The sequence below is a fragment of the Saccopteryx bilineata genome, chromosome 2 (assembly GCF_036850765.1).
Source record: "Saccopteryx bilineata isolate mSacBil1 chromosome 2, mSacBil1_pri_phased_curated, whole genome shotgun sequence".
Lineage (NCBI taxonomy): Eukaryota > Metazoa > Chordata > Mammalia > Chiroptera > Emballonuridae > Saccopteryx > Saccopteryx bilineata.
The window spans coordinates 13463261-13489970 of record NC_089491.1 but is presented as its reverse complement, the minus strand read 5'-3'; the positions used below and the strand labels follow the sequence as shown (position 1 = coordinate 13489970).

The window sequence follows — 26710 nt, the reverse complement described above, 5'->3', positions numbered from 1 at the left end:
ACTGAATGAGCAAATAACGTGTGCAGGCAGTGTGTGTGTGTGTTATCTCTGCTTCCCGCAACAGCCTTGCAAGAGAGGGAGTCTGAGGTTCAGAGATTGAGTGACTTACCTTAGGTCACCCAGCAAGTCCTTCCGAGGACAAAGCCCAGATATTTTTTTTACTACACTGAGTTGTTTGCCTTGCCAGTCTTTGTCTCATAAGGCAGTAAAACAGAATGACTGTGCCCCAACTCACAGCTGGTACCTTTGGGTAGACCCAGGAATACTTACCCAAGGGCTGCCTCTCCCCCATGGGAGCTGCCGCATTTGAGCCTCATACCATCAGCCCAGAATCAGTGTGGTGCCACAGAACCAATGTAGCTTTGGCATCATACAAGCCTAGATTTAAATGCCAGCTCAACCATACGTATCATGTAATTTTGGGCAAGTCACTTCACTTCTCTGAACCTGTTTCATCATCTGTAAAATGGGTATATTGATGCTGAAAACAACTGAGTGTGGATTGAATGCAATAATACAAGGAGCTGCACTTAGTAGGTGTTCAATGTGTGCTTGCTTTAAAGAATAATTTGTTAGCTGTGCATAGAGTAATTATTCCTTGAGATCACCCCCCAGAGATCATGTGCTAACTGAAGCCAGAAGAGGAAGCCGTAACACGTTCTAGGGCCACACTTGGACCACAAGCTCTTGGATCTTTGTGTAGCTATCTCTCCTTAGAAGCCACTGGATCGTGCAGCAACCCCAACAAACCCGTTCCTGTCCCCTCACTCACCAGGAGCTGCCCAGGAGAGGAAGTCAGGCTGAGGAGGGCTCTGCCACGGTTTGCAGAGCCAGGAACTGGTCCTCAAACTAGGTAGCCAGAGGTGGCCTGGTGGGACAAAGCCAGGAGGCAGAGGGAGCCTTGCGCTCACTCAGCTGCATCAAAGAGGAGTCCTGGGGGTCACCTCTCTCCTCTGAGACAACAGTCACCTTGGTAGAATGATAGGGTTGACCTCCCCTGGGGGTTTCTAAGCCGAGGTTTGAAAACAGAAGGTACATTCATTTATGTAAACACATACGCATACACTAAAACTAAACTATTTTCAAAGATACACATACATCTAAATCAACATTTGATTAAGTGGATTGAAAGAGCAGAGAAGAAAGGGGCAGTGGTGGGGTCAGAGATGAGGGTACAATAACCAATACAGGGGGCCCTGCAGGGGCGATGACCATGTACCCCCTGAGCTGAGGATTGCAGGCAAGTGCGCAGGGTCACGGTGCCAGGCACACGGAAGGGTGCGGGGCAGCCTCTGCGCCAGACAGGGCGCTCCCTCTCCTCCACCCAAGCTGGGCTTGAACAAACTGATCTGCTGCTGAAACAGAAAAAATAAAATGGCAGCAGAAAGGTGCTCTCTCACTCCCCAGATTCCATAGTGGCTCTGGAACCCAGTGAGGCCAGCACAAGACCCAGACTTGTGCCAAAGTTCAAGCCCTGGCTCCCTTCACGTCATCATATCAAATTCTCCCCCATCTTCCAAACAGGCTCCTCTGCGCCTCCCTCCCTGGCCCCCCAGCACCTCCTCTTTTGCAGCTATTCTGTGAATGTCTAATCTGATAAGATCCAGCTCACATGCACCACCCTGGTGCCCCACAACGAGCTGCTGGCATTGGTTCGCAGCATTTGCCAGCCTGAGAGTGCCTGCAGAGCAGATCGGCTGGGCTCTTCTCTGAGTCCTGCAGGGCCAGCCCCGGGCCCAGCGGAGAGCACATGTTCCGGAGTGGGACAGAGGACGGCAGCCAGATTTCCTATAAAGCCTAGCTTAGAGAAGAAGCCCACCATCATGCCTCTATGACGCTCAGTTTACTAACTTGGAAACCATGCCACTTTTCCAGGAAGGAGACTGCTCGGGGGTCCGGGGCCTGAGCCCCTCACCAGAGTGCAGGAAAAAAGTGGAATCCCATTGCATTCTGGATTTAAGTGCCAGCACTTCTACTTGCATTAACTTTATTTATTACACAAATAAGACATTTACAAAGCACAACATGAAAGGTATGTAACAAAACAGACATTGGTTTTACAAAAAAGTGCTTACAATATTTTTCCGTGTGTATGTGTGTGTGTGTGTGTGTTCCCCTTTCATATTTAAATAAATAGTCTTTCCCAGGCTGCTCGAACAGGCTAGTGGAGACATGTCTGAACTGCAACATGCTATGACCACGTGATCCACGCAAGGAACAGACCCTGGGGGGAGGATCAAGGCAGAGTGGGTACTGGGTGACCCTGCATAGGGCTCGAATGGCCACTGACTACACAGTTGCTCTTGGGGCCTCAGGAGCAAAAAGGAGAAGAAACACTCGAGTTCCCCAAGGCCAGGGGTTCGGCCTCGACCACTCCTGTTAACATCAGCCTCCAGCACAGGGCCGGGGACACGTTACTCACTGGGTGGGTTCTGAACCAAGCTGAACTGACCACATTCGGAACAGCGCCTTCTCTTTGCCCTGAGTCAGCTGGAACCATCTTCAAAAGGAAAAGGAAGCGGAGTCCCTTCTTGGGCTGTACCCATGCCTTGCCTTTCTCCAGGTCCCAGAGCAAGAATGACATAATAGGCTTTCGTGTTAAGTGCCAACTTCAAGCATCTGAATTCTGAAACCTGATCCAGACTCAGTAATAGAGAATGCTGTAATTGATTAGCAATGTCTGCCATGGGTAAAAACAGAGCCAGTGCATACATATGTGCCATGGACTCGCTTTCCCTGCCCGAGAGTCTTCTTCCAAAGGCAACATATCAGGTTAACCAGCGCAAGGAGGACTTGGGCTAAAACATGCTTACTAGCAGCCTCTAGTGGGAAATGCATCAGGACACCAAGTACTTTCAAAATTACAGGATAAACTTGGGACAAATGGGCGTCCCCTGAAAACATAAATCATGGTCTTTTGTGGCCCAAGCCCTTGAGTTGGGGGTTGAAGCAGGACAGGGTGGTTGTGAGCACAGCTGTGTCTGGCCTCCGTTCTCAGGGGTGGGTGGGGGAGCCCAAAGGTGCCAGCTGGGCTTGGCATGCTCTCCTAGGCAGTGGGCACTCTCTCTCTACTCAGATATAGGTCCAGAATGAACATTCCAACTGCCATTTCCCTGGGTTTTATTCCCTAGCCCCCAATGGGTGCCTCCCCCCAAAAAGTTGTGACTCAAGCACCCCTACCAGGAATCAGTAAGTGGCCAACAAGGGCCCCAGTCCTAACCTGCCCGAACACCTGGAAACGTCATCACATAGTTGAAGCACCGCCTCTGTACACAGACATGTTGAATAACTAGGTAGGAGGAGGGTCTCCCACATACACCCCGAGTTTTCCCTCTCCTCTCCCAGCCCAGTATGCCACATCCTCCTCCTTGAGCTGTAAACCAGTGGGGGTCTGTGTCCACATTCCCCCAGCCCCTGCCTATCCCCCACCCCCAGGTCTGGGCAGGCCCCCATCTTTGCCCTGCTGGGCCTCTCAAGGTTGGTCAGTGTCTTCTCTCTCTGAATTAACTTGACATACCAGACAGATGGAAATGATAAAATTAGAACATAGCTTTCCTTTGGGGACATCCCACAGACACTATAGAGTTTTCCAGACAAAAGCAATGGAGTGGATAACATTGGGGGTTGTCAGCTTTCAGAATGCAGCGATGGTTCCAAGGAAGTAGTGAATAAAGGCCAACATGGGAGGAAAGAAAACCTGTAAATTAGAAGGCTGTTGGCGTTGCACAATTCAATTCGGCCTTTTGCTATTGTGATCAGCTTAAGTTGAAGATGAGTCCTAAGTGGAAAAACTGGGCTGTTGTTTCCGCCCTGATTCCAAATTTCAGGGAGTTCTGTCTTCCAAGAGGAGGACTCCACAGTGCTCCTGGCGGGTTCTGGTTCTCAGCAGGAGAGGAGACAGCCAGGCCCACAGGCCCAGCTGGTGGCGGGCAGGGTGGCAGATGAGGGGTGGGTACGGAGGTGGGTGGATCCCTTGCAATGCTTGGACACTGCATTTCAGCGGCTGAGGGGCAGCTGTGGGGTGCCCATGGACAGATGCACGAGTGCCGGAAGCGTCAGTACTGAAAAAGGATGACCTGCAGAAGGAGGGGAGGGAGGCGGCTGAGCTGGGGGCCTGCCCCCCTCAGCAGCTTCCCAAAGGTCCTTGAAGGCACGCAGAATGTGGATGGCTCAGGGCCCAGATCTGGGTTCAAATCCTGGCTCTGCCACTTACTTGCTGTGGGGCCTTGGGCAACTCATTTCACCTCTCTAAGCCTGCTTCCTCATCTGTGAAATGGGAATGACAAGACCTCTCTCTCAGAATGGGGAGGATTCAGTGAGATCCAAGAGCAGCAGCTGATGTCTGCTGGGCACTGCGTCAGGTACTGACCGGCATTATTTCACGGAAGCCTCATCGCAACCCTTCTAGAGTGCCCCCTCTCCTTGTAGAGGGGAGGGCACTAGGGCTCAGAGAGATGGAAACCAGTGAGCCCACGGCCACACAGCTGGGAAGAGCTGGGCCCAGCCCTGCAGCCCAGGCCTGGCTTCAGAGCCAGCTTACTTCCTGATATCACACGGCCTCTACCTCTCCAAGACCACCGTGACAGCAGTCATCATGCTTACGACACACCAAGTGACAGGCCAAGCACTTCCTGTGCACTTAAGTCTTCCCAAAGCCGAGAGGTAGGTGGCTCAGACATGCCAGGTACTCAGTGAGTGATCAGGGACTGTCTGTCCCTGTCCCTCTTTCTTTCCACCTAAAGCATGTGGCTGACCTCTCATGATGTTGACACAGCCAGCTCCCTGAAGTTCAGGTCAAGGACTACTGGCTGTCTGGTCAATGGGATGTCACAGTAAAGGGTCAGGTGGGGGTCTTAAGTGGCCCCAGGACATCAAGTAGGTATGGCTGTATGGCTGGTCTATTTTCTGATCAGTAAGGTTACTTGTCCAGGTTAGTCACTGTGTGGAGGAGACGGAGGAAAGCAATGGGATGGCCTCCATGAGAGCGAGTGTAGCAATAACCTGCATCCTCGGTCACTTTCTGTGTCCCGAGCACTGTGCTGGGGTCTTTCCACACATCACTGCATCTGCTTTCAGCAACACGCTTGGGTGGTGGCCCAGTGCTTTCCCCATGTGGGGGCTACAGGGACTGGGGCTCAGAGAAGCTAAGTGTGCTCCCAGGTCTCAGAGTGACAGGGGGCAGAGCTGGGACCGGGGTGTGCCTGACTCGGGGCACACCGTGTCGTCTCACCCCCTCACCCAGCCTCACACAGCGCTCTCCTCTGGCCTCCGGGATGGCCTGCTTTGGACTCTTATTAAAAGCAGCTCACTGGTAAGACCTCTCCCCTCTGTGAGCCTCAGTCTTTCCATCTGATCAATGACAGCTCAGCCCTGATTTCCAAGCACCTTCTAAGCTTGGAAATTGTGAGACTGGGCACCATGACCAGGAAGTAAAGGGGCTCTAGAAACTCCCAGGTGTGTGTGGTCAAATGGTGACGTGGTGGGGGCAGAGGGTGCTGCTCCCAAACGCGCAGAGACCGTTCTCCCGGCCAGGCCAGTGCTGGCCTTGATGAGTGGGTTCAGGGGCCTGCTCCTGGGGAAACTGAGTCTCCTTACAGATGGGCTGGCTCAGGCCTGGAGTGATGTGGGAGAAAGCCCAGACAGTTCTGCACCAGCTGACCACACAGAGCCCACCAGGCCCCAGGGGTTTGTCGAGATGTGGACAAAAAGGTCCCCAGGAGCTGGCAGGAGGCTTGACAGTGAGAGGGAGAAAGATCATGAAGACGGAGGGGGGGGGCATTTTTTGGCACAACTGCTGGATGTGAAGTTGGAGACGCAGCTCAGCAAGAGAGAACTCCGGCTCAGCAGCCAAACCCAGGGGCCAGAAACCTACAGCCAAAGCCGCCAGACCCCAGGCTGGCTCACCTTCCAGGCTGAACCAGACACAACCATAAGCTTAGCTGAGCAACCGGAAGGCCAGGGCTCATCTCCAAGCTCTGAGCCCAGACCTAAATACTTCCAAGGCCTTCCCCCTTCTAGATAAGGCCCAAGCCCCTCACCTGATGGTCCAGACCCTTCATTATGTGACCCCTGTTCCCTGCCCCTACCTCCCTGGGCCTTGGCCACATTAAACACCCCTCAAACCCAGGCTCTTCCACACACGCCTCTGTGTCTGGCATGTTCTCTGCTCCCAACGTGGAATGCCCTTCTCTGCATCCCCTGCTTCTGACGGAGAACTTTCACTCCCTCTTCAGGGTCCTTGAAGGTCACATTTGTCCCTCCCCTTAAGTGCCCTGTCACCCTAGAGTGTAGCTACCCACCTCCTGCTCTAAGCCACACACTCCCTGAGGACAAGGACTGTGCCATCTGGCCTCTGCAGTCCCTGGAGCGGGTCTGCTGGGACCAGTGCTGTCCCACAGGACGGGGCAGCTTTGCGGCAGGCAGGCCTGGGATGGAGGCCAGCTTTCCACTCTCCCTGTGTGGCCCTGGGGCACCCCCACTCTGTCTGAGCCCCAGGGGGGCTGCAGGTGTCAAACACTCAGTGGGATGCTCCTGGCAGGGAGGCTGTGGGGCTGAGGTCAGAGGGAGCACTGTGCAAGCTGTGAAGCGCTGTGGGAAAGGAAGTGCTTGCTGATCTAGGTGGACTTTCGGGTCTCACAGACTCGCTGTGTCTCTGGACAGGTCGTCACCTCTCTGAGCCTCTGTCCTCTCACCTTGACCATGAGGATGCCATCCTCACATCCATAAAGTGGCTGGGAGGCATCAGACAATGTGTGTAAAGGGCTGCCGTGAACAGAGGAGCTGCTCAACAAACAGCAGCCCTTACTGTGAGTACAGTAGTCCCAGAGGGCACAGCCCTGGGACAGGCTCACCCCCCACCCCAGGTGCTGTGGCATTCTGCCTTGAGCACTACCACTTATGTATAAACCTATCTGTCGCACTAGGAAGCCGGTAGCTCTATACCACATACCTTCCTCCATGGTGCTCAGCACCGAGTCCAGCACACAGTAGGTGTGTGATCAGGAGGTCAAGTAAAAGGGGCTGCCCTGGAGGAGTGGTCCTCACCTCACACACTAGCAGGTCCCCGGTCCCACCCCAGACCTCCCATCAGCTCTCTGGGGCTAGGCTGAGGAATCTGCATCTTTACAAACTAGCCAGGTGATTCTGAAAACCACACCAACACCAACTGTGCTCTGCTGGACTCAAGAGCCCTGGGGCCCTTCCAGCCTGAAGGTCTTCCCTCCCTGGCCCACCACCCTGACTCCAGTGCTCTCTGCCTCTCTGAGGACCACGACAGTGATGTTCCTGAAGGTCGCCAGGGTCCGCACTGCCCGGAGATGAAGTCCGTACTCCTCCATCTGGCAGCCCAAGGGCCCCACCCCTCGCCGTCCTTCCTCCCAAGCCCGTGTGCCACAACACTGAATTGCTCGGTGTTCTCCAAGAGAATGTCTCACACCCTTCCTCATGAACTCTGATTCAGCCTTCAGGCCTGGCTCAGATACTGCCTTCCTCTAGGAAGTCTTCCTTGTTTCTCTCCTGAGCTGTACCCCCATCCTCCACTCTGCAGCACCCTGGCTCCTCCATCACAGTTTGGTCACAGTGTGGTAACTGTTGGGGTGTCTGCCCCTCTGCATGGTGGCCTCCTTAAGAGCAGGGACCATGCTTTCCTCACCTCTGTGCTCCTGGCACCTGACTCGGGGCTCCAGGGCAGTCAGCACATAGCAAATACCGGCTGAATAAATGAATAAGTGAATAAGTGAATGAATAAATGCACAGGTTCTCATTCAGGTTCTGAGCTCCGTGGGCCTCGGTTCCCCCCGTTCTAAGATAGAGGGGGTGCCTCAGAGCAGTGGCTTCCAGACTCAGAGGAGGTGTCTTGGAGCTGAATGGAAGGTGGGAGAGGGCTGGAACTCCTTCTGCAGCCTCACCCAGAGCAGCTCCATCCACTTTCATCTGCATTTTGCATTATGGAAAAGATTTTAAAAGGCTTAAGAACCAAACTTTCAAGCTACTAGACTGGGTGACGTTGAAGCACCCTTTCGGCTCTTCAGTCCTAATGCTAGAGACAACCAGAGGCTAGGATTCTGCAAAGGAGACCTTGCTAGCTGACCAAGGTCACTTGCTGACCTTCTACCTCTGGCCCAACAAGCTCAGGATATTCACTCCCAACAAACAGGACTGAGAAGGAGAAAGTAGGAGGAACCAGTGTCTTGGTGGGAGGTGGGGTGGGGTGTACATGAGCCCTCTCTGGAACCACAGAGTTTGAGCAAAGTAACTAAATTCAGAAATCTGAAAAAGAGAAGGCCAGCCGTTGGTGGGGAGCTGGGAGGAGGCCTTTGGAGTGGCCGTGTACGGGCACCTGCTCGAGCAACTGCTTCCGGGGCACAGTGCGGGCCTGAGCGCGCCGGGCAGAGAGGCATGGTGCCTGCCCAGCGATGAGGAATGCTGCCAGAAACCATCCTCACAGGATGGCTCTGCCCCACCAGACCCAGCCTGGCTCCATTTACCTTCTCGCCCCGGTTGGAGAGCGGCCCATCCATATCGGCTTTGAGGTGGACGGGGGGTGCGGTGTAAGGCAGCCGGCAGTGCACCTGCCCGCACTGTACCTGACCTGTGGACGAGAGGATGCCTTGGAGCCCAAGCCTAGCCTCCCTGCGGGCTTCCACCTGCCCCGCACCCTGCAGGCTGGAGCACTGGGACCACCTTCACCTCTGCTACTTACCAGTTGATCGGCCCTGGGCAAAATTTCAATAGGGTTGGTTGCAATGTTCTATGTGAAAGATTTTATAACCTATAAAGTTCTACATGATAACCACCCAGGGACTGATAGACAAACCCCAAATGAATATGTACTGAACACCGCCGAGATGCCATCTCTTAGGCTCCTGCCTGGGTGCCTCGTACCGTACCTCCCAGGTCTCACCAAGGCTTCCCCTCCCCCCCCACATACCTGGACTCTGCACTCATATGACACCTTCTTCATGATGCTCGCCCTGACCACCCTGTTTATAATTGCAGCCCAACGCCAACACCCACCCTGACACTCGTCTTTGCCAACAAGAATGCAAGCTTGAATAGGACAGGAATTTGTTTTCTGGATTCTAGATCTTTGTGGATTTCCAGTACCTAGAATGAGGCATGGCATCTAGTAAGTACTCTTTATATATTTGTTGAATGAATCTCCATACCCTAGTCAAACATCAAAACTGTGAGGGAAAGTTCATTCTTATGTCTGACCCAAATCTCTCATGTTTCAGCCTCTTTACCACTATAGTAGAGAAGTCCATGGCTTCCTCTTCCCTGAACTTCAACCACTTTAGTAACAAAATGAGCCCTGTACAGACTTACAATTGATATGTAACGTGGGACAAGTCACTGTCCCTTTCTGAGCCACAGTTCCCTCATCTGTGAAATAAAATGGTTGTATAAGATTGGGGATTCTTAACCTGGGATGTTCTAGGAGTCCAAGAACAGCCTGAGATGACATGGAAAACTGTGTGTGTATGTGCATTTTTCTGGGATCTGGTTCCAAAGCTTTTTAAAAATTTTTTTTTACAGAGACAGAAAGAGTCAGAGAGAGGGATAGATAGGGACAGACAGACAGGAACGGAGAGAGATGAGAAGCATCAATCTTTAGTTTTTCATTGCAACACCTTAGTTGTTCATTGATTGCTTTCTAATATGTGCTTTGACCGTTGGGCCACAGCAGACTGAGTGACCCCTTGCTTGAGCCAGCGACCTTCGGTCCAAGCTGGTGAGCTTTGCTCAAACCAGATGAGCCCCCACTCAAGCTGGCGACCTTGGGGTCTCAAACCTGGGTCCTCCGCATCCCAGTCCGATGCTCTATCCACTGCGCCACCGCCTGGTCAGGCTGGTTCCAAAGCTTTTTATCAGATTGCAAATTCTAAGGGTCCAGGAAATTCAGGGTCCTATGCAGTTAGTTAACTGCAAAGCAAACTGCCAAGGTGACCTTCAGTCACACAGCGAGAGGCAGCAGGTCCAAACACCCTCTGTTAGCGCTGCCAACTAGAACCACCAGCACCACCACCACAGAGAAGCTAATACTTATCCAGCCCTTACTAAAAGCTAAAGACTTTAGGTCAATGATCTCATTTAATGTGCACAACACTGCTTTGATATAGGTGTTATTGCCTTTATTTTTACAAATGAAGAAACTGGTATTCAGTGAAGCCAAGAAGTTTGTCTAATGTCACACAGCCAGGAGGTGGCAGGGATGGCGTTTTAAGCCCTACAGTCTGACACCAAAGTCCACACTCAATCATTAAAGAATCCTGGCTCCCAGGCCCTGGCCGGTTGGCTCAATGGTAGAGCGTCGGCCTGGCGTGCAGAAGTCCCGGGTTCGATTCCTGGCCAGGGCACACAGGAGAAGCGCCCATCTGCTTCTCCACCCCTCACCCTCTCCTTCCTCTCTGTCTCTCTCTTCCCCTCCCACAGCCGAGGCTCCATGGAGCAAAGATGGCCCAGGTGCTGGGGATGGCTCCTTGGCCTCTGCCCCAGGTGCTAGAGTGGCTCTGGTCGCAACAGAGCGACGCCCCGGAGGGGCAGAGCATCGCCCCCTGGTGGGCAGAGCGTTGCCCCTGGTGGGCGTGCCGGGTGGATCCCGGTCGGGCGCATGCGGGAGTCTGTCTGACTGTCTCTCCCGGTTTCCAGCTTCAGAAAAATACAAAAAAAAAAAAAAAAAAGTATCATCTAAAGAATCCTGGCTCCCATTAACTTACTGCGGACCCTTGGTTTCCTCATCTGCACAATGGGCTAGTGATCTCTGCTGTTGAGAACACTGGTTAGTGCCTGGCACATGGCAGGGGCTCAGTAAACATCAGTGCCTCTCTACCTCTTCTTTTACTAGAATCACAGGAAGGAGGATTTGAGTTTGTGAGTATATTGTAGCCACTTCTGTTTTTCTGGTTGTGCCCAGCTTTGAGGAAACAATCAATGGAAACACCCTTGAAGGGAAAGAAAATGGGTGAGCAGCACCCACTCAACAGCAGATTTAGTGATGTGCATCCGCAGAAATGCACAAGGCTACCACTCCCTCTCTCCTCCACATTCCTGCTCGAAGTTCACTCCACTGTGACTCCTCTCCAGCTCCCCGCGGTGCTCAGCACCCACTGGCATGCCTCCCCTCCCTCCTGGATTAGTGTACTGTCTTTCCATCCACGTCCAACTCGAATGTGAGGCCCAGGAGCAAACAGGCTTTGGTCTATTGTGTTCTATTCTATATTGTAGCCTAGTGCTTAGGACGCAGCAGGCACTCCACAGATAACTACTGAGCACATGAGTGCGTTTTCACAACCCTGTAAGGTAGGCATTATTAACATCCCAGTTTATAGATGAGGCAACTGAGGTTCAAGGAGGGTAGGCGATTTGCCCAGGGTCTCGCAGTCCTTAGTACTCCCGCCACACTGGCCTTCTGTGACACCAGCTGCTCCTAATGCCATCATGCTCCCTGTGGCAGGTTGGAGGCCTGCCGACATTCAGTTCCTCTGACACCTTGTACACCTACGTCCCCACTCTGTGTGTCTCACCCATTCTACCCATCACTCGGGTCTCAGCTTGTTGAGTGGTGGCATCGCCATCCAACACCTTTCCTATAGGAGTCACCACAACTGAAACACATGCTCATCTATCTGGTTCCTGTTCCGGGTTATCCCTCCCTCCAGAACGCAAGCTCCACCAGAGCAACGGCTTTCCCCATCTCCTAATCTCCACGCCCAGACACAGAGTGGATGCTTGGCAAGTACTTTTTGAATGGCTGACTGGCTTGCTTCTACTGAGGAGAGTCAGGTAACCTCACCCCTCTTCCCACCCCCTAGGTCCCAGTGACTGAGAAACCCACGTCTTCACCCACGAGGCTCCGTAAGGCCTCCCCAAACCTCCGCCACCCATGCGTGCTTCTCCCCACAGGCCGGGGGGCCTGGGTGTCGCGGTCACTTACTCTCAATGTAGCCGTGCAGGGTGACCATGCGCGCCCGCTCGGGGCTACTGAATGGGGAGTAGTGGATGTCGTCGGACAGGGCTGAAGGGAGGCGGGACGGCGGCGCCCCGGAGGGCGGCACAGGATGCTGCGGTGTGTGTTTTTTATGACGCGCCCGGCAGTTTTGAAACCACACCTGGAACGACAGCCTCAGCAGCCTCAGCTTCACGGAAAAGGGTCGGACGCGCCACCAGGGACCCCCAGATGGGACTGCCTCGTGGCCTCCTGAAGAAAGCAGCCACGTGCGCCCGGGACAGCGGCTCCGCTGCCCCGCTAAGCGCTCAAATGTCCTCCCCTAGGCCCCTGAGTCCCGCCCCAGACCCGAAGGCCCGCCCTCTCCCGGCCCCACCTGGATGACCCTCCGGCTGAGGCCCGTCAGGTCCGCGAGCTTCTGCAGCGTCTGCGCGTCGGGGTTGTTGTCCTGCGCGAACTGCGCCTGCATAACCTGCCCGGCGCGGGGGCGCGGTTAGGCACAGGCGCACGGAGGTCTCCAGGGCCCTGGCCCAATCAGAGGCTCCGGCCTGAAGGCCACGCCCTCAGGCAACTACAGCCCCGTCTCTCCAGTCGCGGGTTCGGGGAGGTGGAGCCAGGAGGCTCTCTCAGCCCCGCCCACATCGACTCCACGCCCACACCCGACCACTGGCCGCTTTCCCCGGTACCTGCAACTGCTCCGCGGTGAAGGATGTCCGCGCACGTTTGGCCGGCTTGGGCTGACTGTCCTGCTCCGAGGGCACTGCCCCCTCCAGCGTGAGGCCGTTCCCTGGGGGTGACAGAAGTGGCTGACCACGCGTCCGCATCTCTTCTAATGGCAGCCTGGAAAGGACGGGGGTGGGGGGAGCTGGTCCCTGGAAGGGTCTGGAGCAGAGTTGGCTGCGGGCGGGAACCTCGGAGTCCTGGTCCCTGAGGTCAGATTTTTGGGGACAAGGCTTTCCTCTCTGGGCGCCCGCTTAGTTTCAGACGATTCTCTTTCGGTGTGTCCACAGCCCTGGGGACCGGCGACATTATCCTCGCTTTATAAGCGGAGAAAACTGAGGGTCAGCGAGAAGAAAGCCCCTGCCCCGGAACTTTCACTAGTATTCTGACAGCTGGCTGGCTGACTCTAGTGCCCCAAGTTAAACTGGGGAAACCAAAGGCTGATGGAAATAGGAAGCAAGCAGGTTACAGAACTGATTCTAATCTTGTCAAAACTGATGAGAGCAAAATTGTTGGAAGGATATATTTTTTAGAATGAATGGAAGCAAAAAGGTTGGAAGATTTAGCAGTGATTCCTCTGAGGAGTATGATTATTCCTTCTTTTTTATTTTAAACAATATTTAGATTCCACATTCAATATTCTGTAACTTTGGAGGATTTTACAATCATATGTCACCTTAATTCTCTGAGGTCTAATTTTGTTAACTGGAGTATATGCTAGCTATTCTCTTTCCACTTGTATTACTTTACAGTCACACTAAATAGACTATTTTATTTTTAATATCTTATTTTCCTGAATACAAAGATAATACATACCCCTTATCAAAAAGACTCAGAAAATTCAGATAAGCACAAAAAGAATTAAAATCACAGGCAATTCCACCACTGTTCATAATTTATTGTATTTTTTTAATTAGGAAAAAATACCACATTGAGGAAAAACAAAACAAACACTCAAACATACATATATTAAAAAAAATCTGAGAAGACACACTAAAATATAAGGGTGGTGGCGTTTGGAGTGATTTTTATTTTCTTTTTGCTTAACTATCTTTTCTAAATTTTCTATGATGGATGTGTGGTGTGTTTCAGTCTAAAAAGTGGAACAGTAGCCCAAACTGAGGGCTGAGCAGTAAAAAAGATTCAAGGTCAGAAGCCTTCAAGCTCCTCTACATGGTAGGAGTCTGGGGTAGGGGCTGGCTGGGAGGACAGGAGGTGGCAAAGCCGTCACTAGGTGTGGTTCTGGTTGGTCCAGGTGTGGAAGGAGCCTCAGGTCACTGGTGGGCCACTGGTGGGGAAACCTCTGACTCCCAGGATTCCATCCCAGCTGCACTGCTGACTTGTCCACCACTGCAGGTGGACATAGTACCCCAGCCTCACTTGTTCCCCACCTAGGCCCACTGAGTCCCAATCCTGACAGGAGAAATTGTGGGGCTGGTGTGGTCCCGGCCAGGAACTCTCTGATACCTAACTAGTCCACAGTTTGGAAGTTAAGGCAGGGTGGTCTCCTTCCCAGAGGTACTGGGGATGGGACAGACTTTTTGTGGTATTAATGTCTCCTAGGGGAGCAGGCAGGACAAGGATTGGTGTACCTGTTATTTCGATGGGAAAATGAAACTCATAGAGGAAGCCATATCCCAACAACCTCCCCTGCTTGGTGAGGTCTGGTTAAGGGGCTTTGGAGATTGGGAATGGGGTAATATGGTGGTTAAGAACCTACGCTTTGGAGTCAGGAAGACATTCTAGTATGGAACTTTCGGCAAGTCACATGCTGCAGATAACATCTGCCTTTTTCCTCACCTGTAAAATAGGGGTGCACGAGCTACTTCCTAGGGTTGTTGTAATATTACATAGAAAAATCCACATTATAGGGAGGTAAGCAGCTCTTACGGACCCAGATAGTGGAATTGTGGCAAGGGTCCCTGCCTCTGCCCACAGCACAGCCTCTGCTGCTTTCCAGCCCTAAACCCACCTGTAACTCAGCCACCATGATCCCTGGAAGACTTGGACCCTGTTCCTGGACCTATTTGTCTTGGGGCATCATAGTATTGAACCAGAAAAGATGTAGGGATCTTTCTGGTCCGTGCATTTTGCACAGACAGAAAGACTGAAGTCCAGAGAGGAAAGGAAACTTCATACATCGGAATGGCAAAACTGGAGCTTCTGTCTCCAAACGCAAATGCCTTTCCCTTTACAGTCTAGCATGAAACCTCCCCACACCAAATCTCTGCTTGGAGCTGCTGGTTTGGGAGTTGAGAGGAGAGGGTTGGTCATTTCTCCAGGATAACTGGAGGGGATGAGCCCTCAGGCAAACCAGTGCTATCCAAAGGTGGAGTAGGCTGCCTGCCCTATTATGAGAATCAACTCTAGGGTTCGTTTACTGCCTCCTGGCTTTACAACGCATAGCTCATTTCTCTTTGAGAAGGCGTCCTATCAAAAGCCTCGTTTTAAAGATGAGGAAACAGTTGCAGGGACAGGAAGTGACTCTACTCCCAAGCAAATGGCGGAGCCAGAAGTCTGGGCTCCATGCGCACCCTACGGGTCCTCAGGTGAGCACCTGGCCCTAGAAGAGTGTGGGCAGTACCTGGGGCGCTGGGCTGGGGTAGGGCTGAGGGCAGAGGTGTGGCCAGGTGCTGGGCGGGGCGGGTTGGGTACCGTTCTCCGCGGCCCTCTTGAGGTTCTCGATCATGGTGTCGTAGTGGATTCGGCACAGCACCTTCTCCTCAACCAGGCCAAATTCCTCGCCCGTGGACAGCTGGCGCTTGCACGAGAAGCAGGCGAAGCAGGCCAAATGGTAGGCATTGCCGCGGGCGCGCCGCACCCAGTCGCTGGCGTAGATCTGTCGGCCACACCGCGCGCACTTGGTCCCAAATCGGCTGTGGGACACCGGGGCAGGGAAGGGGATGGCGAGGCTCAGACAGGCCACCCTTCCTCCCTCCAAACCCCAGTGGCCTTCCCGCTCCAAGGCTCCTGGCCTTAGGGCTGTCACTTGCTAAGGAATTTCCCTGCGCCTGGATCCCCCCTCCCCTCCCCCCTCCTATAGACAAGATCCACCTAGAAAGTGAGCTGGGGGGGGGGTGTAGTTTCTTCTTGGTGTTTTTCTGATTTTTCCAAGTTTTCTACAAGCATCACTTATATTTGCATATAACATTAATCTGCTCACTAAAATATATGTGTTAGGGAAAATATAAAATGGTAATGTAATAGGTAAATTTTTTATCATTTACCACGTGCCCAGGAAGATTCTAAATATCCCAGTGAATCTTCCTTTTTCAGAAGAGGAAATGGGACCAGGGAGTTAAGTCACTTGCACAGGGTCACTCCCACAGCTTGCGAGGACAGGACCTGGCCGTGAATGCACTGCACCCCAGCAGTAAATACACTGCACCCCAGCAGTAAATACACTGTACCCCAGCAGTGGAACTCAGCACAGACCGATATGCACTACTAGCTTGATGACGCCAAGGGGACTGTTTAACCCCTCTGGGCTCGCGTTTTCCTTGCCCTGTGCTGAACTAAATGACAATAGCCATGACTACTGTTTGTTCACTGCTTCGCCATCTACTAAGTAACCAGCTAGTCCCAGACTCTGGAGTCCCTTGACATTCTAACAGTAACTGTTGAAAAGGTCAAAAAGCCCAGATCAAATGCCCTGTTCCGCCTTAAAGCTTCCTTGATTCCGCCTCTTTCACTTCTCCCTCCCTCTATCTGGGTGCAGCTGCCTCCACCACCAGACTGGGAGCCCTCAGAAAGCAGCAGTCTGTTCGCCCCGCCCCGTCCCAGAAGTCACCAAAGGCCTGACCCCTGACCACAAGGGGAGGCTTGTTCTTCAAGTGAGTGCAACCCTCTCTGAGACGCTCTGAGCCTCCATTTCCTCTGCGCACACTCCATTTCGGGGAATGTTGCCACCGCTCACCCAGCTGCTCAGGCTTAGTAACCTAAATCATACACCCCTCCCTCTCTTCAACCCCACATCCAACCGGTCCTGAGGCACTGTTGGGGTTTTTCTTTAAGTATCTCTGGGACCCACTTCCTCCCATCCATTGCCACTGCTACTGCCTAGGCCAGGGTCCCCTCTGTCGTGCACCCCCTCTGCCAGTCTGAGCCCTCATCTCCCTGTTCCCAGGGCCACCTCTGCCAATCCAGCCTCCCCAGAGTGGCCACAGTGAAGTTTCCAGCATGCCTGATGAATCCTGTCTTGCCCTGCTTAAAATCTTTTAGTGGCCCCCCTCTTCCCTTGGGTCTGGTCCAAGGCTCTCCGACAGACCACATCCTCTCAGGCTCCTCCCTCCTCCCTCACCTTCCTCAAGACCCTCCACCCCAAACCCAAGTATGCACCCCGGTTGGCCACAATGAAAGGTCATTCCCAGGTCTCCACAGCCCCCTCCGGAGCATCTTCCGGCCCCAGGCCCTTTGCACAGGCTGTCCCCTTTTCCCGCAAGCCCTCACCCTCCAGAAAGAGCGCACCACCCCCTCTGCACCGATCACACCGGCCTGTAGATGTCCTTGGATCTCCCTTCCACCACCGGCATTCCTGGGAGAGGACCAAGAAGATTTACCCCCGTGTCCCCAGAGCCTGAGCACTTCCACTTGAGGAGCATTGGGAAGCGCTGAGGATGCAGGAGAACCAGCCCAGCAAATGCGCTCTGGTTGTAGCATCATCCGCCTTGGCAAAGGCAAGCAACTGTCAGTTGAAGAATCGGTCTTGGGTTGAACTGAGTGTGGGAGCAGAGAGGCTTCGTTCCCCCCCCCACCCCGACACAACCCCAACGCTGCTGTCTCGAACCAGAAACTGTTAGCTGAGGCCCCTCTGCATGCTCTCGCCAGGTCAAATGCCCCCTAAGCAGAGGTGGTTCTCTACCTCGGAAATTCGGTTTTTCCGGGGGAGAAACCAGCACAGCCTCTAGCCTCTGATCACAATCCCTCAGTGGAAGGGAGAAGAACCCGCTCTGCCCACCCCAGTCTACTCCCGCCATGGGGATGGCCCTGGTTCGGCTGTCGGTCTGGTAGTGACGCCTCGTAGAGAAGAGAGCGGCCAGCGTTGTGCAAAAGCCTTTTGCTGCGTCGGGGTCCTGGGGCGCAGAGCCTTTACTGCACGCCCTTGGTTTCACCGCAACTACATGAAATGGGGACCGTGGTACCCACTTTGCACACGTGGAATCGGAGTTAGCGAGAAACTAACTCGACACCACAAAGGGAGTGGGGCCGGGGTTGAGGTCCGCTTCGAGACGCAAAAGGGAGCTCGAATATGTGGAAGCAGCCAGATTGGAGATGAAAAGATCTGTATTCCCCTGGTGAGGAACACCCGGAATTCTGGTCTGACCCCGTCGTGCCCAACTCCGAGCCGAGGGTCCTGGAGACTCTGGCACCCAGGGCCTGGGGCCCAGAGGGTTCGAGAAGGCAGGGAGTGCGTTGCCAGTGAGCAGGTAGAGCCAAGAAAAGAAGATCCGTCCTTCAGAGGCCAGGCGAAAGCGACTTCGCCACGCCTCTGTGGCCTCGGTGCTCCGCAGCCAGTACGCTGCGCCAGTGTTTTCTCCTGGGTCCTCGCGCTTGGCTCAGCGGAATTCCTCGTCCTCAGCCAAGGACGCATCCGAGACAGCTCGCGCACCCCTGAGCTTCCCACTCCACGAGTCCACGACGCCCAGGCGCGAAGTGCGCCTATAATAGCTGCTCGCAGTGGCCCCATCTTTTCGATCCCAGGCGGGCGCCGCGAGTGACCTCTCAGCAACTTTCTCAACATCGCCCTTGTCACCCAAATGGCAGGAGTTGTTCCCAGCCTTAAGGTCTCCCTGCGCTCGCTGTGGCTCACTCCGCCAACGAAATTATTCTTGAGTTGGACGGAGGTGGGGTCATTCTGCAAGCGGCTCCTGAAGCGTGTCCTCCCCCCAAGGGCAGGGATCAGTGGTGCGAACAAGGGGAACGAGTTGGCTTACAGATCGAGGCATTGACAAACCCACAGACTCCTTCCCAGGCGGGCTTCGAGGCCCGAGCCTCCGGATTCCGGAAGCAGCAAAATTGGCGGCAGGGACAACGAAACTTCAAGAAAGCGGTGTTCGGAGGCTATGTAGGGAGCGCCAACGGGATTAAGGGGCGCAAATACCGCCTCCGCGCCAGCCTCGTGCGCGCCCCTTTAAGGGTCCCCGCGCAAAGGCGCACAGGACCGAGGCTCTTTGGGGATGGAAAGGTGCACCGCGCAGATGCTGTGTATCCTAACAACTGCTGAAAGGAGTTAGGGTGGGCATCACGCAGCCCCTCGCCCCCTCTGCCCCGCGTAGGGAGCATTGATAGCTGGTTGGTCGTGGTCGCGCGGTGGAATCTGTGCGCCCTTGACCAAGTCGAGGCTCCCTCTCCCGGCCTACTTCCCGTGGATACCCAGCAGACGCTCAGTCATTATTTGCTGGATGAATGAGCCTCAACGAAAGAGCCCATCGGAGTTTCACTACGACCCAGACCCGAATCATTAAGCTACCCCTTTTCTGCACGGGGAAACAGAAGCTCGGAGTGAGAAGGCTAATGTTAATTACGAAGCCAGCGAGCCAGGGTGCCGAAACTCAAGCCAGAGTTCGCTTAGTTTATGTTCAGGACGCTCTCTTGAAGGCCTTAGAGTCTATAAGACAAACAAGGGGAATTGTAGGTGGAGTCCTGCCTATTGCATTCCCTCTATTCCTTTTCTTGTAGTCAAAGTCTTAGGAGAAGAGGCCGTTAAAAACAGAAACAGCAATTAAGAGGTTAAAACGCCCCCGCGCCTCGGAAGTCCCGGCCTGAAGCACCTCCCCCGAACTCTCTTCTCTGCTTCACCAACATCTGTCCCTCAACAGCTGGCCGCCACTGGGCCGCTCTCTGCTGCGGTGGGGGGGGTCTCTTCTCAGCTCTGAGTCTCCCCTGGGGACCCTGGCTCCGAAGAAAGGAATGGGATTCTCCTGTCAGAGCTTGGGTTCTAGGCACAAGACAGGAGAAGACTGGGATTGTCCTCAATCACCTGGACCAGAAGCCGGGAACTTCAGGGGGGCAGCCCAGTCGCCCAGTCCAGGGCACTCTCTGAAGATTACCCTACAAACCCCAGGAACTGTGCTTAACCCTTTATTCCCCACTCCATCGTCAGAAGACAAGAGCACCAGGAATCATGGTGACCCTATCCTGGCAAAGGTGATTCATTCCATTCACTCCTGCCCGGTGCTCCCAAAGCCCACCCAGGTAGTCATTTCGGAGTACCCAGAGGGTACCTCCTGAGTGAAACCAAACAAATTGGGCAAAGAATCTTAGGGCCAGCGGAGGGGGGTCTTTGCCATTCCACAGGCCCCACCTTCTAGAGAGGGACTGCTGAGGTATCTCACCTATGGAAGAAATGTATTGAGTGTTTCAACACAGGGAAGGTGGAGACAGGCAGTCCTGGGTCTTATCCAGGGTCGGACACTTATTAACTGTGTGACCTCACCTCTAAGGGTCTCAGTTTCCCTTCCTATTTTGTGGCGATTATAAGTGTATCATAATCCCAGGTGGGCCCGAGGACTGAGTGGAAAAGAGCGTGTAAAGAGTTAATGCAGTTCCTGAGTTCCTGGCTTAGAGGTGAGCTCCACACCCTCTGATGACCAGTGTCCTCCCCCCTGCCCAGCCCCTTTCCCCCCCTCCCCCCCCCCCCCCCCCCCCCCCCCCGCTTGCCACTGTCAGTGACCCTGACCTCTCCGCTTGCCACTGTCTCAGGACATCCCACTACACAATGGGCATGAGGCTTCAGGAGGCTGAGGGGGCCAGGAGGACACTAGTTCAGTTCGCCACCCCGTGTGAGGGGGCAGCAGCTACTGGTCAGTGGGTGGGAGGAAGCTGTCTGGGGCTGTGGTTGATAGGAATGCTCCAGAGAGGAATACTCTTTTTTCCTGGGGACTTTTCTTTACTTTGAAGAAAATGGAAGGAAAATGGTCTTAACAACAACAACAATAAAAAGAAAGTGAAGAAATTAAAAGCAATGTCATATTTCCCTGGTGGCAATTTTTTTTCTGCTAGGACTCAGGGAGTAAGGGGAGTTGAGAAATCTGTTTGAACCCACCAAGGTTGTTGAGGCCCCCATTTAGAGAGAGAGTTGGAGAAACTGAGGCAGAGAGGTCCAGCAACCTGTTACCAAGGACAAACAGCTAGTGGAAAACACCCCTCTCCCAAAAATGCAAATGAGCCAGGGGCAGCGCCGAACCTCAGGACTCACGCTCTCCTTACTCTGCAGCTTCTCCTGGTGACTTTGGAGTGTCTTTCTAGCTTCTAACTTCTGGTTCTGCCTGAGGGGACTGAAGGATGGTTTACAAGGAGGGGCAAAATGGAGGATGGAATGCAGAAGAAATCCTTCACAGGGAGATAAGACCCCAGTGCTCTCTCCCTCCATCCTGATGAAGATGTTGACCTCTCTTGGGCGGAGTGCTCCAGTTCACATCCCGCCAGACCCTTGACCCAGGGCTTCAGGAAACAGGGGGCTAGAGAATCTCAGAGCACCGGTCCCTCCCTGAGCCTCAGTCCTTGAGAGGGGCACGCTGCCTCCCGTGCCATCATTCATCCTCTCTCCAGAAAGACCTCCCTTACAACAGCCACCCAGAGCCTGGGCTGCTGCTCAGCACAGACAATAGTCCCTCCCTGACCCTCCTCCGGCTTCTCCTTTCCCTTTTTATGGGTTTCATTATTTTTGTTACAGGTGGGGCTGCCAGGGATGGGTTATACCTACAGGGAGACCTGGCTGGGGGAGAAACGATCAGAAAAGCCACAATTTGTCCCTCCTCCCGGGGAATGTGAGCTTTTCTTCCCTCCAATTTCTTAACAAAAATCTGTTTTAGTTTTGCTTTTGGGGCTCTTGTCACTGGAGAAGGATTAGCGCTCAGAATCTGCAGCCCAGAAATGGCCCAGCCCCATCAACCAGGCAGGCCCTGCTCCTCAGACTGCCTGAGGCAATGCCATCAGTGGACTGTGCCCGGCATCCACTCTGCCATGGTGACAATGGGGATAATCAAGACACACCCACAGCACCTGCCATTTAAGGAGCCTCTCCTGAGCCTTCCTCCTTTCACTCCCTTCTAGGCAGCTCAGAGAGACAACCCTGGAAGAAGGACACTGAGGGCAGAGAGCTGCAGCGATTCGCCCAAGGTCAAACTGATCCAGCGTCGTCCTGATGGGGCTCAGTCCCTGCCCCTCCCCCAAATAGCTGCACATCCCCCCCCCCTCTGAACAGTGGGCTCAGGATCTGGGTTTTGACTAACCCTTGAAGGGCTAGCATTGGAGGAGGCTTGGCCCAGCTTGGGCAGGGGCTGGAGAAGCAGCAAGGAAATGTGGCCGGTGGCTCATAAGGCTGCCAGCTCTGTCCTCACCAGGAGAGCCAGGATTGGGGCCAGCCTGACTTGCTCTACAGGAAGAGGCAGCTGAGATATCACCCTGCTGGGTTTCCAAAGCTTGGGCCCTGTCCCTGGCTAGCTGATGAACCCAAGGAGCACCCCAAATGGCAGCAGGCTTTTTATTTTTCTTCCAACTGGAGTCAGGCCTAGAGCAAGGAGGTGGCTAGACAAGGACTCAAACCTTCAGTTCCTGCCTCGTCCAGCCTATAGTCAGATGGGACACTGTAGGGAGACATCACACCACACAATGATAACCCTACTCTCACACACAGAGCAGTGCACACCCACAAGTCCACACACACAAATCCAGAAACCCCATAGCCCTTGAGCCCTCAGTACCTGGGTTGAGGCCTTAAGCAGGAATGCTCCCCCAGAGGAGGAAGCGGCAGGGTGAGGAATGACAGGACTTCCGAATTGTCACCCTCTCACCTCCAGATCCCTGTCCAGATGTAACCTTCTCCTGACTTGGGGACTGGCATTCACACATAGACATCCACACACAGACACACACCCTCACATGTGAACTAAAAAACAAATGCTTCTCAGTAAGGAACACACACTGTCCGCACATCGCTGACCCTGCTCAGTGACAGTATCCTTCAGTGCCACCACACAGATCCAAACAAGACACACATGTACAGTCCTTGCAGGAGGAGTCCTTGGCCACCGTGTAAGAGACCCCGCACACCCAGCTGTCCACCCTCTCACACCCGTATTCCAAAGAAGAGTCTAGTCCTTGAACCACGCTTCCCCTGGTTTCCCCAGAGTATCCCCATCCAAAATGCTGCCAACTTCCCGGTAGACTCAAGGTCCTCTCTTTCCAAGTCCCGGAAGACTCAATGCTTTCTGCCACATTCCCTGACTCCCAAGAAGACTGAAGCATGGCCTCTCCTGAGGCAAGGATGAAAGAGAAGTCAGTGGAGGTGGTGAGGGTGTGTGTGTGTGGGTATTATAGGGAAGTAGCTTTCTCTACTTCCTGAGAAAGCTCCTGGGAACAGGCATCTCCTCCCAAGAACCCTCCCAGGAACCGATCTCACACCACTTTCTTAGACCGCTCTAGGCCCAGGGGCCGGGCATCAGACCTGGTTCACGTCCCCAGCGGGGTTCAGGCGGGCGGCCGCTGTGCTTGTGACCTCGCGGTGACCTCGGCCCCATGACCCGGTCAGGCCAGAGGCTCTCAGGAGACCGGAGGCCGCGAGCGCTGAGACGCCGCGGCGCGGCGGGAACACGAGCCCCGCTGACGTCCCCAGCCGCCGGGACGTGGCACTGCTGCGCGGAGAGCCAGCCCGCGGCGACCCTGCTCCGCGCCCGACTGCGGCCCCCTCCTGTCCCGTCCCGGCAGTCCAAAGCCAGCCTAAACCCGGGGGCGGCTGAAAGGATGAGGAGGCTGGGACTGGAGCAGGCGGCTGGGACCCCACCGGGACCCCAGAGTCGGAAAGAGTCATTACAGCGACGCCGGGGTGTAAATGGAGGTGGAGCGAGAGACCGAGGCTGGGGCCCAGGAAGAGGGGTTCGAATACGGGGTCAGATCTGAGACCCGTACGACGCTAGCTAGTGCTTGGGGCCGGGGCAGCCCTGACCCCGGGACGGAGCCGGGGCCAGAGCCGGGACAAGCCCGGAACCCAGCTCGGGGTCTGTCCCGGGAGAGACGCCGGCCTGGCCGGAGTCGGAGGAGGGTTGAAACTCGGAGCCGGAGCGCGCTGGAGAGACAGCCAGACCGAGGCTGGGATCCGAGCGGGTCGGGGCTACAGCGGGGGGGCGTCAGAACTCAACCCGGGCGCTGGAGATCGGGACTGAGCCTGAGACTCGGGCGGGACCCGAGACGGACCCAGACACGTGGCGAGACCGAGCGGGCCGCGGGAACAGGAGGCAGATCTCGGGCCGGGGCCGGGGCTGGCACCGGCGCGCAGTCTGGAGCTCCCGATTCGGGGCGCTGAGCCGGCGGTCCGGGCCCACGCGGCGCGCCAGGGGTGGATTCGGGACGCGGGGGCTCCGGAGCCAGACCACCACGCGCCGCAAAGGCGGCTTCCACACGTGCTGGGTGCCTGCCTGCGGTGACACTGCTGGCTCCGCGGCCGCAGCCTACCTGAAATAGTCCATCTTGCAGAAGATTTCCTTGTTCTTGATGTAGCAGCTGTTCTGCTGTCTCAGCGACGTGCGGCACACGGAGCATTCGAGGCACCGCACGTGCCAGATGAGGTTGTTGACCTGGGGAGGGGGGAGGGGGCTCAGAGAGGGCCTCTTTTCACGCCTGGCCCCAGCCCGCCTAACCCCATTCGCAGACAGAGTGGAGCTCTGACGTTGCAAGTGACTTCTCCCACTTTTCTTCTGTAACACTGAGGCTCAAGAAGGTAGAAATAAACTTTCCACTCTTCAGACGGGACCCCGGGGCCGCAGAGAGACGTTAAGACTAACCCCAAACCGCGCAGGCCGGTAGCTGCTAGAACTCGGAATTCAGCGGACCTAATGCCTGCATTTCTCGTCTGCAGCCTTCTGGGCTGCAACCCACACCCCACCAGCAAACACCCCGCACCCGCCTCTGTTTCACCTTGAGTAAATACCGATCCAGGATTTCGAGGCCGCAGCTGGAGCAGATGTTCTTGCCGGCGGACGGCACGGAGGAGGCGGCAGAGGGCGGTGAGCAGACAGATGGTGTGCTGGGTGTACAGGGGGAGGCCCGACCCTCGTCCTTGTCCAGAGCGCCTGCCAGGGCCTCGGCGTCCGATTGAGCCTGAAGTGAAGGTGAGAGGGAGAGCCGAGAGCTGAGCCGAGCGCCGAGCCTGGAGCCCAGCCTGGAGCTGCCTCAAAGACGAATCTGGGCCCCAGTGCACCAACTGACAACGACCCCCCCCCCCGCGCGCGCGCCCGACATGCAGTGCCATGTGCCAGAGGACAGCAATGGAAGGGCCTATTGGAGAGGAAGGGACGGCCCCAACTGTTAACACGCGCGTCCCGGTTGTCGGGAACGGTCAAAGCCCACATTCTCCGCCGGAAAAACGAGGCTCAGAGAGGGGCGGCGCCCTCCGAGAGTCCCCCAGAGCCTGGGCAGCAGTTCGGGGCGGGAACGCCGGGCCAGCTCCCCAGGACTGGACCGCGGACTGAACGCAGGGCCGAACGAACTCACCATGGCCGGCGGAGCGGTCCCTTCAAGGCAGCGGGTGGTCGCTTTACAGCCGGACCCTGGCTGGGCCATCACCTGAGGGAGGAGGGAGGGGACGCAGGCGGCCGCGGCTGCCGAGCTGGCTCCGCGCAGCCTGAGCCCAGCGCCTCCCCGCGCCTGTTATATAAACCGGCGCGGAACAATGAGTCCTAACTTTGTAGTGGGCATTTAAAGCCCTTCCCCACAAAAGCGGTGTCTCTCTAATGAAGCAATTTGAATTTGGATTGGATTTTTTCCCTCTCTCTCCCCCTCTCCCTGCACTTAACCCGTGGCTCTTGAAGTAATCGCTTAGTTCCCTTGCAATCCAAGCCTCTGAGGGGGAAAAAAACACGCGCACACACACAAACTACCTGCAATTAGAAATTGTCGTGAATGCCCAAGATAAGAGGTAGCCAGAGTGTCAATTCCAACTGTCAATCAGTGAGATCCATCAGGCCGCCCAAAGAATTGCAAATTTGATTTTTTAATGGTAGTAATTAAAAATCGAATTTTTTCTCCCTCCACCCACCTCCCCCTTCCTAGCTCCCTTCTCCTCCTCTTGACACAAAATGCAAAAAGGAGAAAAGAGAGAAAGAAAATAAAAAGGAGATTGGGGAGGGGGGGAGTGTTTGAGGAAAATAAAAAGCGGAGCGCTGGAGCATCAGCCCACCCGCCCCGCGCGCGCGGCTCAATGGACGCGGCGATATTGACACGGATTCAAGCGCCTTTCGAGGGCCACTGAGAGAGACACCAGAGCAAAAGAGGGCGAGATTGGGGGGCGAAACGGGACCAAAAAGAGAATACAGAGGCGTCCAAGAGGAGGAAAAGACACCCTCCAGACCGTCGGCGCTCCCGGGACGGCCCGGCGTCGGGATCCTCAGCGATGCGCCCGCACGACCCGCGGCGCATCGGTGCTATCAGCGCCTATTCAGACGGACAATACCCGCCTCGCCTCCTCTTGATTCTCCTGTGTCTTTGCTAAATCGCTTTTTGAGAAATTCCTCCGACATTTGCATAATGTGTTCCCGCTTTTCGCGGCGCCCCCCCCCACCACTCGCGCTCGCGCGCGCTCACACACAGAGACGCACCCCCGCACCCCTCCAGCAGCGCCCGCCCGCCATCCCCGCCGGCCTGGCTGGGTCTCGGCCCCTGCCTGACCCGGGCCGGGGCCGCCTAGGCGCGCGCTGGCTCGCTCACCTGGTCGGCGGCGGGGCCGCCCTCGGCCGGCAGCCGGCAGCCCTCGGGCAACGCCGGGGCGGCGTTCTCATGCTTCCAGTACATGGGCCGGGGAGCAGCCGGCCCGGTGGGCGCGCAGCGCAGAGAGCCGCGCCGAGGGGGGCCACGGCCGCAGTGGGAACAGAGGCTGAAGCAGGAGCGTGAGGAGAGCGGAGACGCCGGCTCCGCAGCACTGGGCCCGGCCCCAGCCCCCGCCCCCGGCCCGCGCGCAGCCCCGGCCTCCTTGGCTGCCGCGGCCGAAGCCTGGGAAGAAGGTCCCGACAAACTTGGAGAGGCCCCCGCCCCCTCCTTCTCCTCCTCCTC

The 26710-nt window shown here is 55.3% G+C and overlaps 1 protein-coding gene across 4 annotated transcripts; it reads right to left on the bottom strand.

Moving 5' to 3' along the window:
• Positions 1-1970: 1970 nt before the first annotated feature.
• On the bottom strand, positions 1971-26602 carry LHX6 (LIM homeobox 6). Of its 4 annotated transcripts, none has more exons than XM_066256309.1 (10): positions 26369-26602; positions 25157-25309; positions 24581-24763; positions 24119-24240; positions 15323-15543; positions 12634-12734; positions 12324-12419; positions 11936-12110; positions 8487-8590; positions 1971-4076 (listed from the first exon to the last, which is right to left on the bottom strand). In XM_066256309.1, the coding sequence occupies exons 1-10, from the start codon at positions 26450-26452 to the stop codon at positions 4056-4058; spliced, it is 1260 nt and encodes a 419-aa protein (XP_066112406.1). In that variant the 5' UTR covers positions 26453-26602; the 3' UTR covers positions 1971-4055. The 4 variants fall into 4 exon arrangements, with proteins under 4 accessions (XP_066112406.1, XP_066112408.1, XP_066112407.1 ...); XM_066256311.1 differs by having other exon boundaries at positions 25157-25228; XM_066256310.1 differs by lacking the exon at positions 8487-8590.
• Between the last annotated feature and the right edge of the window lie 108 nt (positions 26603-26710).

Excerpts from the sequence above, each read along its gene's own strand:
- LHX6 (XM_066256309.1), bottom strand. The coding sequence starts at position 26,452 with ATGTACTGGAAGCATGAGAACGCCGCCCCGGCGTTGCCCGAGGGCTGC. Across the intron at positions 8,591-11,935 it reads CCTGCACGGCTACATTGAGA|GTCAGGTACAGTGCGGGCAG; the intron begins GTAAGTGACCGC and ends TCTCGTCCACAG. Across the intron at positions 4,077-8,486 it reads TCTCCAACCGGGGCGAGAAG|GTCATCCTTTTTCAGTACTG; the intron begins GTAAATGGAGCC and ends CTCCTTCTGCAG.